Source organism: Thyridium curvatum (genome assembly GCF_004353045.1).
Source record: "Thyridium curvatum strain D216 chromosome Unknown NODE_12_length_601061_cov_81.036774, whole genome shotgun sequence".
Lineage (NCBI taxonomy): Eukaryota > Fungi > Ascomycota > Sordariomycetes > Thyridiales > Thyridiaceae > Thyridium > Thyridium curvatum.
The window spans coordinates 281,537-293,362 of record NW_022156767.1 but is presented as its reverse complement, the minus strand read 5'-3'; the positions used below and the strand labels follow the sequence as shown (position 1 = coordinate 293,362).

Below are 11,826 nucleotides of genomic sequence, written 5' to 3'. Positions count from 1 at the left end.
GGCCATGGTGGTGGAGGAGGGACACGCAACAAATGGACAAGGTTCAGATATTCCGCAAATGTGCCGTAGCCCCCCATGCCTCTATTGATCTCGGCTGTGCATGTCGCTGTAGTATTTCGATGATGCAACTGTATCAGGCTGTCATTTTTTGTCCACATAGAGTAAGGGTTCAAGTGCGTTGAAACCTGCTTGCATCCTCCGGAGGCTGAATCTGTACTTTAGATGCAAGTACTGCACCGACTTTGAAGGCCAGAGGGATCAAGTTCCGCTACCAGCTCTCAGAATATCCTGTTCTTTTTGTTTCCAAACCAATTTGAATCCCGACCTCCTATTTTTAAAGGTCGAAAACTACCACCGATTTCCGGTGGCGTTTATGTTGTCGCTCAGTCATATCCAGCCTGGCCCCCGTTGAGGCCCATTCTTCAGCCACTGTAATTCACCCAAATTGAAGGAACTTCAGCTAAGAGGCTGTTCAAAATAGAAGATTTGCTTCCCAATAGCCTACGAGCAACAGGAATAGTGAAAAGGCCTGCGGACTTTGTCAGCGCCCAGTGAACGAATGGGATCAGCCCGCCCCCAAATACGCCCGAGTCGGCCTATGGGCTTGACCTAGCTCCTGAAGTGACTGTCTAAGCCCCAACTGCTTCTAATTATACCTTGGGCGGCTCTCTGAAAGCCGTTCTCACTAAAAGTACTCGCAACTCACCTGACATATTGACCCCTGGGTTGGGAGGAGATTTTACTATATATCTTGGCTTTTGGCCTTGAGATGATTGATTTCCATAGAGCCAAAAGTCCAAGCTGAATGCTAAGAACTTCTTTCTCCATCACCGCTTCTCGCATTTGCAAACATGATGTTTCGTCAGGGAGTTGCCCTTCTCGTTCTGGGCAGAACTGTCCTGGCTGCTGATTGCTTGCAGAACCAACAGAGACAAGGCAATGAGCCGTCTGGCGAGCAAATTGCCAAAGCCTTGACAGCCAACTCGGCACTCGACTCGATCTGCTCAGGGAATTGGAGAACTGGAGACACGGAGAAGCTCTCCAACACCTTCAACCACTGGTGTAAGTAACACTCCAGTCCTTTCTGACCCAAATGGCACTCTAATCTCTACGATTGCTAGCAATGCTCTATAGCGTTCAGAGGACAGACAACACGAAACCTCTGGCTTATTGCAAAGATGCTTTCACCAACATCATTGAGCAGTGCATCACAAATGGCAACTACTGGGGAGGCGTTTGGAGTCTAAATGGCGAGACATACAACATCTCAAACAGTGCTTATCCATCCAACGGTCTTGGCCCGCAGGATGATGGTGGCCCACCGGACCCTACAACTACCAAGCCCGTAGATACAGGGCCAGTTACTGTAGGTCCACAGACATCTACAGAGTCTGGCACGTTTCAGACCAAAACTTCGTCCATCGCCGGCCTTACTACCAACTCTGTCACGACGACATCGGCGAACGGACACCCCACGGTTCTCCCCATCTGGTTTGTCAGCGCTGGTGTGGGCATTCTACTTATACCCGGGGCCGATGTCGTCGCAGGCGGCATTATACCACCTCCGCCGGGCTTCCCGCCCTTGATCATTGGATCCGATGGCCAAGCGCACACCCCGGACGACAATAACGACCATCAAACAAAGAGCGACCCATCAAAGACTTCTCCCACATCCACGACATCTTCGACTTCCTCATGCACTTCTTGTTCTACTTGTGTTGGCTTCGATATCTTGCCAGCCGACCCCACCCCAGGCGTGGGTGACGGTGACTTGAAATTCCCTCCTATCGACACGTCGCCCTGGACTGCTTCGGTCTCGACCGCGGCTCCTCCGCCGCCGACTTCCAAGCCGGCCACACCTACGCAGTCTGCGGTGCCAATCGACCAACCGGCGTGTGTTGACGCCTCTGGCAGTGTCAGGGACGACTTGCCGAACTGGACGACAAAAGGAAGAGCCATTCAGCTCCCCGATAGGTCCAACCCGGATGTCAACGCGCTCCTGTATATGCTACGAGAGTCCGTGTGCGGCGGCTCGTGCACGGCGCCACCCGCTATCCCGTCGAAATACGTAGCGATATACCAGAAGGGCGGAGCATGCGAGGTCTCGGTGGCGCTGTCGGCCAAGATCGAACTCTTCGTGAACCGCGATACGTGGCCCGAGGACAACGCAGACTTCAACGAGATCTGGCAACAGTGCTGGGACAGCACGGAGAACCTCATCAACAAGTGTGTTCAGAATGGACCCAAGGCAGGCTGGTGGAATGGCAATCACGTATACCAATTCTACGCGGCCGGGCTCCGGGACCTGAACGCGCCCGACTCGCACCACGTGCAGAACGGAATTATGCTTGGTGAGTACCTAGAGCCTCCCACGGATGGTCTCTCTTGTGGTAAGGACTGTGTGGGCTATATCCCGAACCCGCAGTGGTGCAATGACCATTGCCGCGCCAGTCGTCGTAGCGAACGATGGGGTAGTACCATTTTGCACAAGCGCGTGGATGGGATTGATGTCTGCAAGCTTCCATACACCTTCCCGCCCTACCCCAGTGCCGGAGACGCAGAACGCGTTCAAGCCATCGTCAGCCACGGGTACTACGACCGGGACAATACACCTAACTGCGACAACCCGAAGCTCAATACCTTCTCAGCTAAAGTTCCTGCAAGCGCGTATAACAGTGAGTTTAGATCCTTGTCCTGCTTTCTTGACCTAGGCAAGTAGACTGGAAGCTAAAACTGTCAACAGCGGAGCATGTCTTCGAGAAGCAGATGGTAACGCGCTTCTTCTACTATCTCATCGGCGGAGAACAAATGCTCGGCGACGATGGCAGTGACCCCGGCACGCCGCCGCCGGCCAACCAGTGCGAGGACCACCCTATCGCCAGTTGCCAGGTCTTGCAGGCCGTCTTCGGCACAAAGAATGCGGCGGGCACTCATTTCCGCGACCAGACAGCTGCACAGCAGATCGCCAACGCCGTGTCTTGCGGTGGGGGTTCCTGTCCGGACCAGGGAGGACGACTCAGCGAGTTCTTCCTGCTGAACAACAAGCTGAACGGTTTCAAAGCTATAGTATTTGCTGGGTATTACAAGAAATCAACGGATGACAACAACAAGCTTCCAAGGTGTGCCGACACAAACGATATCCAGGATATGCAGCAGCAGATGGTCCGCGCGGCGCTCGTGTTTCAGTACTTGAACAGGCAGGAGGTCTTCAACGCTTTCAAAGCAGTACATGACCGTATCAGTGGTATCCTGTAAGCACTCCTCTCTCTGTGCCATTGCAAGTAGCACGCAATCAATCCTAACCATGACATCTCAGGACAAACCTCGATGCCGACGCAGCCCTAGGACAGGCCGTCCCTCCACCCAATCTCGCTTGCTATATCGCGCCAGGTTCGCCAAACACGTGGCTCGGAGCTTACCAGGAGTTTGTTAATAGGTTTCTGGAGCGTTTGGAATTCAAGATGGGACGTTGGCAACATGAGTGTAAGCAATCGTACCTAAACAAGGCTGTCAACGATGCGGACAAGAAAAAGGTGAGCAGTTATGACAGCGGAAATGGAGTCTATGCCTCATCCGCGGTGGAACTGAACTCTCTGTGGGATGCCGTCAAATAAATGAAAGGGTGATGGATTCAAAGAGGATCCATGTTGAAGCAGGAGATAGACAGCCAGCGTGAGGGCAGTTTCATGTATGTACTAACAGATAGAATATCACATATAATATGTATTGAAGAAACCTGTGACACGATAGAGGCATGTTAGTCGACCTCTTCAGAGAAGCGCTGTGTCAGTCTCAAAGACATACCCCCCAGCCGGCGTTGATGACTAATTAACTAACCCGCCGCGTTCTTTCCCGGTCCGACTTTCCTCCCTACCTAATCTTATTAGAGAATTGATACAGGTATCGACTATGTAGCACCGCTCCTTTCCACATCGCAGTCTCATTGTCACACTTGCAGTCACCATAAACATCTAGAGAAACGACATCATAGGCCACATTCGTGTTTCCTTTTCCCAGTCGAATTCTCACTGGTACTATAGGTACCGTGGATACACGCATAAGAAGAGATCGATACTGTGGACTCTCACTGTCACGCGCCCACTGCTATGCCCCCCCGATGCCCATAACCTGTTCTCAGTAAGCAGGCCGTTCCTCATGGGCCCAATATTCCGCGTTGGCCTTGACATGCATCGCAAGCGTGTATTGGAGGTTACTCCGGCTGGGGCCGCGGCCACGGCCAATCGATCTTGGAAGCCCTGATAGAAACTCATCTCTGGATCGCTTCAGCCTCAGGGACTCCTGCGATTCGATATCGGCTGCAGTCTGGCCGTGGTCATCGATGATTGTCTGGTCTGCGCCAGCATCGAGCAGGAGGGCCTTCATCCGAGCTGCCATCCTGTCTCCATCGTTCTCACCTGGGCCGCCGAGATGGTCGTGCTCGTGGGATCCCTGCCACTGGGGTCGTAAGGATGCTCGATGGAGCGCCGTTTTGCCCTGGCCATCCGTGATGGTGGGATCTGCGCCGAGAAGGAGAAGCAGTTCCACAACAGGTACTGAGGCGTTGGTGGCGGCGACATGTAAGGCAGTAGCTCCGCTATGATTCTTTTGGTCGACCTTGAGATTGGGTGAGCTAAGGAGTGACGCCAGCTTTTTGATGTCCAGGTCGTCATTCTGGCGCCATATGTCAACTGGCTCAGCTAGGTAGTGAAGGGGTGTGGCGCCATCTTTATCAGCCACGTTGGGATTCGCGTGGGAGCGAACCAGAAGCCCAAAGATGCTGGCCTGCTTGAATAGTGCTGCATAGTGCAAAGGAGCTCGCTGAAAGTGGTCTTGAATGTCTGGGTCCGCCTGCTTTGATAAGACAAGCCTGACGCACTCAAGTCTCGAACGAGGCGAGGGCCTTTCTCTCCGGCCAGTAAGTGCCGACACGCTCCAGTGCAAAGCTGTCCGGCCTAGATGATCCTTTATATCGTTGACGACCCCTAGATCGAAAAGCGCCGCGACGGTGATATCGTTAGACTGCAGTGCGGCCGCGTGAAGGAGAGTAGCATTCCGGCTGCCAAAACCAGTTTCGAACACGTCCTTAGGCCACCAGTAGCAGGAGGAAAAAGCGCAGCGTCCATGTATATCAACCGGAGGTTTGAAAAGTGAATGCAGTATGTCTAACCCAAAGCCGCGTATCACCGCATTCTCGAGAGCAGCTTGGCTCGGTGCCGCTCCGGCATCGAGAAGAACTTCGATGGTCTTTCCAAGACTCTCGAGCGGACAAGGGCTTCTACACGCGTACTCGAGAGGGGTATCATCATACCTTATCCTTGGGGCCTTAGCCTGTCCCTCGAATGAATCGGGGTCCAAGGTGGTAGGTAGATCCCGGAAGTGCATCCTCTTAGCTCTCAAATGCAGGTCCTTAACAGCGCCACGTTGCAGAAGGACTTTGACGAGATGGGCCTGTCCGTGGTAGGCTGCCACATGTAGCAAGCTGTCGCTAAGATCAGAGCCATAGTGGGCACCAGATATTGGCCACCCTCTGTCGACAAGAGAGATCACTATTCCTTCAGCGCCACGTCCTGCGGCCACGGTCATTGCATCGTTCTGGTCACTGCTGCTCAGATCGCCACGAGTATCGTCGCCTTCGCCCCATGTGAGATCAACGCCAGCCTTTTCGAGCAGGTCCACGACTCCCGGATCATCGTAAAATCCACATATATCGAAGAAGAGTCTCTGTCGGCCCCCAGATCCGATACGAGCTCCATGGTCCACTAGTAACCTTGCGATGGTGAGTGAGTGTGCTGCTGAATGACAGCCCCCATGGTTTCCTGGCACCTTGTTGCACAAGTTGGTAAGGGCTAGCCAGAGAGGATTCTCCTCGTATGGGTCGTCGTCTGTTGACTGATCGATAGCTCGGTCGCGCTCTAGTTCTGCTCTTCGCGCCGGGAGATGATAATGCACTGGCATATTACCAAGCCCGGGATGTGTGTCTAACAGCTCGCGACATCTCTCGACATCTCCAGCCCAAATAGCATCGACAAAATCGCCTTCAACAGTCCCGCACTGCCATAAGAAGCTAATAGGTGAGTGTTTTAAATGGAGTAAATCCGATTCACTTTGGGTTATCCCCTGCATGATCATGACACTTGGTTGCAACGAGTGAATTAAGGTGACAATGAATGCGGAAGAAAAAAAAGAGAGAAAATGGAAATTTGACAGCGCTACTGTTGCGGGATCCAATCTTATTTATGGATCTTGGGACCAGCCAGTCTAGACATTCTGTAGACGTTGTCTCCCCAAGGCACCCGGCTTTATGTCGGTAAAAGTGTGTTCCCCCCAATTCCAAAAGCAGGATTCAAGTACTGGTGCCGCATTCCTTGATTACCCTTGTGCATGACTTTAAGATTGAGAATGAAGTTCAGTACAAAGAATCAGTGGCGTCTTTGCAAATTGGCAAATTTGAATCCTGCCAGGCTTCTACAGGACATAGTTAACACTCAGCTGACAAGTTGTACCAAGTCTGCAAAATATGGTATTTTAAAATGTACTGGTACTTGGCTCTGGAGTAGAGAGACCTTATATTTCAGAAACATATAGTTACAAGACTGACCCCGAGGATGTCCTACGAATGGAGATTCATTCTGGTGACGCACATGCCCATTTTTTTGTCTTTTTCAACATTGCCAAAAGAGCGCCCCCTATATGATGCTTTCGTCTAAGCAGAGAAAGACTTTGACTCGTCACTCGACCCGCCCCAACAGACCTTGAGCGATGGAAGCCAGCCTGACAGATAGATACTACCACTCTCTTATATCTCTCCCTGGGAAGAAGTCCAGATATGGTGGAGCTTCGTTGTGACCGATCCAGTTGGCTGAGCTCCTATGGTCTATAGCCACTAGACCGATATGATGATTTGGGTGCTGTCTCACTATTTGCTGTTTCATAAATGCGACTAAGCACTACTCAACGGGTATGATAGACACCCCGGCTTTCCGATTGCTCATCTTCACATGGAAATAAAGCGCCGTCAAGCAGTTCTCTGCCCTCGAACTCAAACCTGCTTCCGTTCAGTGAACAATCAGAATCTTTGTACCGTGCCATATCTAAGCCAGTTGCCCATCATGTTGATGTCTTTCTCGAGTATGTGGACCAGCTTCTTGCCACCTAAGCTGACATTTTCAGAAAGTGATGTTCCGGACGTAATTGGAAAGATGGGAGCAGTCAAAAAATTCTTAATCACTGGTTTCAGTTGCCGCCGCGCGTCTGCGTGGATTGGCTGACATGAATACAGGTCTACGTTGTCACAGGCAGCAACACTGGTATGGGTAAGCTGGTAGCATCCCTCCTGTACTCGAAGAATGCGCGGGTCTACGTCGCCGCCCGGTCCGAGGAGCGCGCCAACAAGGCCATCGACGACATAAAGAAAGCCTACCCATCCTCCAAAGGCTCCCTAGCCTTCATGAAACTCGGCCTGTCCGACCTAAGTTTAGTCAAGGCCTCGGCCAACTTCTTCCTCTCCCGCGAGTCCAAACTCAACGGCCTGTTCAACAATGCTGGAGCCATGTACGTCGACACCAAGGGCCCGCAAGACACAGTCCAAGGCTTTGAAATGAACCTCGGTGTCAATGTCATCGGTCCGTTCCTCCTCACCAAGGTTCTGATGCCCGCTCTCGCTGCCGCGGTCCCTTCCGAGCCCGAAGGCTCCGTCCGCGTGGTGTGGCTTTGCTCCCTCGGCACCGAGTTGATAGGCGAGAGATCGCGGGGCATGACGGCCAACCGAGACATGGCGGCCTACAAGAGATACTCCCACATGGATCGGTATGCGCTGAGCAAAGCTGCCAACTGGCTCCACGCGGCCGAGTACGCGCGCCGAATTCGAAGCGCTGGCGTCGTCAGCGTCCCTCTGAACCCCGGAAACAACAGCACGGAGCTCGCGCGCCAGCACCCTGCCCTGGTCCAATTCTTCCTGCGCCGTATCGTGTACCCGCCTGTATACGGAGCGTATACGCAGCTCTATGCTGCATTCTCGAAGGATATCGGCTTGGCCAACAGCGGGATATGGGGTAAGTTGAGGCTCTAATCGGGACAGCATAGAGTTAACACCTAATGGCCCTGACCATAGTTGCTCCGTTCGGCCGGCTCCTCCCGATCCGTGGAGATTTGCTCGATGCTACAAAGTCAAAGGCAGAAGGCGGGAATGGACACGCAGCGGAGTTCTGGGATTGGACAGAGGAGCAGGTCAAGGCATTCAACTGAGCTTGGCTTTCGCCACAGGCACGGTGAGGATTTCGTGTGGAGGGCAAAGTACGTCGATTATTGCTTTTCCAGTTGGTAAATGAATATATACCCAAGTTGCAAATGTAAAGTCTATCAGAAAGAAAATTGAACAATGAAATATTTAACAAGAGAAACACCCCGAATCATAATACCTGAGTTTGCTGCTCGACGAGTACGTCAAACCCAGATCCGCCGTGCCCTTGGTGAAAGGATAGCAGGCTGTATCAGTAAGGGAGTACGCGAAGCCCTTACAGTCCGTCCTCTGCAGGCACACAAGCGCACAATTAGCCAAGCTGCCCACAGCCTTGATCACATAGCTGGGAAGAATCGCCGTCTGCGCCTGCTGGCCGTTCGATCCCGGCATACCGCAGGTGACCAAGTCGCTGAGCGCAGGGGTGGCAGCTGTACAGGCCGCCGAGGAGGTGGATGAGGGCGCGGAGCTGGACGATGTGGATGGGCCAGATGAGCTGGGAGTAGCAGTGACTTCAGGCGATTGCGAAGCAGTTGAGTGGCTGGTCGTCTCTAGATAGGTGGGGATGAAGACGGATGTTGAGCTCGAAGAGGTAGCAGTAGACTCTGGGTAACCGGGAATGAACAGCGACGTCGAAGTCGACGAGGTCGTCGCCGGATCAGTAGAGTGTCCGGAGCTGGGGGCGCTGGTGGTAGGGGTGCTGCTCGACGGGTCACATGAAGGACAATCGAAGCAAGCCTTGTCGCTCCACGTAACCGAATCCGACCCAGACCCGGCCTTGAAGCCGGCACCCGTCAACGACAGGGTGATGAACTGGCACATGCCCCGGCGCGAATCATATGCAGAGCTCGCACAGCCCCTGATCTGTGCGCACACTGCGGCACACTGAGCAGGATTACCCTGGTATGGGTAGGTCCTGATGTCAACACCCCACACCTCGCTCCGGGTTAGGGAGCCAACTTGTTGGCATATGCTCCCTGCCGTCACCCATGTCTTCAGAGTGCACCCCTGACCGTTCGTCAAGGCGCATGTCGACGTCGGCGATGCCGCCGCCGTCGTGGAAGATGTGGAAGATGTGGTCGAAGTAGTGCTAGAGCCGGAGGGGTACGTGCAGAGAACACAGTCGGCGCACGCGGCATCGCTCCAGTACATGCTCGCCGTGGCATCGGGCACGAACCCTGCCTTTGCGATCGAGCTCTTCCCGAACCTGCAGACTATGTTGGAGACATCGAAGGCGTAGGATTTGCACTCTGGGTCTGTGGCACAGATGACGGCACAGTCTGTCAGGCTGTTCTGCATAAGGTATATGGTTCGGGGCCAAGAGTAGTTGATCTGGGTGGTAGTGGTCCCTTGTTTGGCGCAAGTCAATCCGGTAGGCGATGGACTGAGAAGAGTGCATTGGCCGAGCACGGTGCCAGTGGGGCCACTGTAGCAGCCTGAGAAGGTCCTGGTGGGACTCGAGGTCGTCGATGTCTCGGGTGTTGGTGTTGGGGCACTGGTGGGTGTAGTAGATGTAGTCGAGCTAGATGAAGGTGTGGGCGTAGGAGATGATGTGCTTGAAGGTACGATCGAGGAGACCGAGTTGGGCGAGCACTGCAGCGGTGGCATACCAGCAGGGTCCGATAGGCCTGCGACGTAGCTGTACGAGAAGGTTGAGCTGATGTCACACTGGTAGCAGTCGACATCCGTGAAGAGCTGGCTTCCTCCAGAAGTCGCCACGAGAGCAGAAGAGCCAGCATAGAGATTACAGGTGAAGGAGTTGGCACCGTAGACCACCGCGAACGACTTGCAAGAAGGATACTGCATGCAGAGATCCCGGCAGGCAGAACTGCCGCATTGGGCAGCCATCGGCGTCGAGTAGAACGGCGTGGCGCAGAACTTCGGGGTGCCCAAGATCTGGTTACACTGTTTTGCCGGAGCGCGGTCCACACAGACATTGCCGGTGGGCTTCACCGGGCACTGCTGCGGCACGATACAGGCCCTGTCCCAGGCATAGGGCGACGTCGGTCCGCTGTTCAAGCTTGTATCGGGAGCGCCCGCTGTGCTGAGGGTGCACGTATTGGCGCACTTGCCCATGGTGTTCCAAGCGAAGGACTGGCAGGCTGGGTCAGCAAAACAAGCTGCACCGCACTGCTCTGCTGTAATGTCGTCCTGTTTTATGACCCGGTACTGGTTTGTGACAGTATAGATGCGCTTGCTGCAGATCTTGCCGTTTGTGTTTGTGTTTAGCAAGGAAACACAGATAGCCGGGCTATTTGAGGAGACGCCAGATGGCAGGGAGGATCTGGTAGATGTGGGAGGCACCGTTGTGGACGATGCGACGGTTGACGAAGAGCTGCTGGTGGAAGGCTCCGTGGAAGCAGGCACAGCAGGTGAGGAACTGCTTGAAGTCGTTGTCACCACGACCGTTGAGCTTTGTGGAGTGCTGGGTGTGGGTGTCGCACTACCAATTGAAGTGTAAAGCAGCGAAATGTTATCGACATCGTCAGGAGTGACCTTGTTTGACACGAAGACCTGGTCGATGAAGACCTGTGCGTACGCGCCAGAAGCGCAGTTCAAGACAAACTTGAGGTAGCCGTCCGTCGTGGTCACGGCCGCAGAGGTCACAAGCTCCCGCCACGGCGTGTTACCAGGATTCGTCTTCGCCACAACAGGAAAATAGTCGGTCGACTTGAACAGAACATCGCCATAATAGGCATCATACCGGCAGGAACCGGCGACTGTGCTCTCGAGGATGGTGTAGAAGAACCGCACAGTGTATTGCGTCGTCAAATCGAGGTTCTCCAGCTTCTGTTCGATCATGGCATTGTAGTCGGTGTTCGCTTGTCTTCGGCCTCTCCGGCGCTGGACACCAGAGGTCATCTGCACACAGCCCGTCTCCTTGCTGCCATCCCCCTGATATCCGAAGCCTTGAATGAGCTGGACATCCCCGGTGCTGTTGAAGCCGTAGACGCCGCCCGGCCAGTTGGGATCGTAACCGGCGAAGTTCCCGTTGGCAATGTCGTTCACAACGACCTTGACCTCAGCAGGCGCTGTCGTCGTTGCTGACGGCGAGCTTACGGCACCGGCACCCGTGGTGGTGCTGGAGGGACGAGGGACACACTTGCCCGCCGAAGCAAGTCTTGAGGCGCCCAGCAGGGCGAAGCCGGCGAGCAGACCAGCAGACCGCATCGTGCTCAAGAGGGATTGCTTCCGGCACTTCAGACTGCAAAGTGTCAACAAACGAGAAACGGAACAGACTGTGTAGTCGGCTCAACCGGCAGCCACACAAGATTTAAACTCTTTATTGCAGACATTTGAGCGCCTCGCCCACCGGGCTGGCGCCCATTAAGAGCATCGCTCTGTGCCTCAAATGAGCTAGAGCCAGGCTTGCATCGTCGACGCTTCGATCAAAAAGCCTCTTTCCAACCTAATGAAGCAAAGACCATACGGTTTCCATCAAGGTCCAGCCAGACAAAGAGGTTCAGCTACTGTGAACTAGCCAGTTTTGGCAAAGAAACCATGCTTCAGGCGGAATCTAGCCACGAGGTCCAAGCTGAACCCCTGCTCGGACTGGACCGAAGGCGCGGGCCTAGCCATAGTGCAAGCTG

The 11,826-nt window shown here is 54.0% G+C and overlaps 4 protein-coding genes across 4 annotated transcripts; 2 read left to right on the top strand and 2 right to left on the bottom strand.

Moving 5' to 3' along the window:
* Positions 1-851: 851 nt before the first annotated feature.
* On the top strand, positions 852-3,614 carry E0L32_002901 (uncharacterized protein; the record flags this gene model as incomplete). Its single annotated transcript, XM_031137142.1, has 4 exons — positions 852-1,062; positions 1,122-2,675; positions 2,744-3,251; positions 3,317-3,614. The coding sequence occupies 4 exons, from the start codon at positions 852-854 to the stop codon at positions 3,612-3,614; spliced, it is 2,571 nt and encodes an 856-aa protein (XP_030999511.1).
* A 520-nt stretch (positions 3,615-4,134) lies between these two features.
* E0L32_002900 (uncharacterized protein) lies at positions 4,135-5,955 on the bottom strand (the record flags this gene model as incomplete). The annotated part of the gene is made up of 1 exon (XM_031137141.1): positions 4,135-5,955. One exon carries the CDS (start codon positions 5,953-5,955, stop codon positions 4,135-4,137), a length of 1,821 nt encoding a protein of 606 aa, XP_030999510.1.
* A 1,154-nt stretch (positions 5,956-7,109) lies between these two features.
* E0L32_002899 (uncharacterized protein) lies at positions 7,110-8,244 on the top strand (the record flags this gene model as incomplete). Its single annotated transcript, XM_031137139.1, has 4 exons — positions 7,110-7,128; positions 7,171-7,187; positions 7,280-8,051; positions 8,111-8,244. The coding sequence occupies 4 exons, from the start codon at positions 7,110-7,112 to the stop codon at positions 8,242-8,244; spliced, it is 942 nt and encodes a 313-aa protein (XP_030999509.1).
* A 142-nt stretch (positions 8,245-8,386) lies between these two features.
* Positions 8,387-11,407, bottom strand: E0L32_002898 (uncharacterized protein; the record flags this gene model as incomplete). The annotated part of the gene is made up of 1 exon (XM_031137138.1): positions 8,387-11,407. The coding sequence occupies one exon, from the start codon at positions 11,405-11,407 to the stop codon at positions 8,387-8,389; it is 3,021 nt and encodes a 1,006-aa protein (XP_030999508.1).
* Between the last annotated feature and the right edge of the window lie 419 nt (positions 11,408-11,826).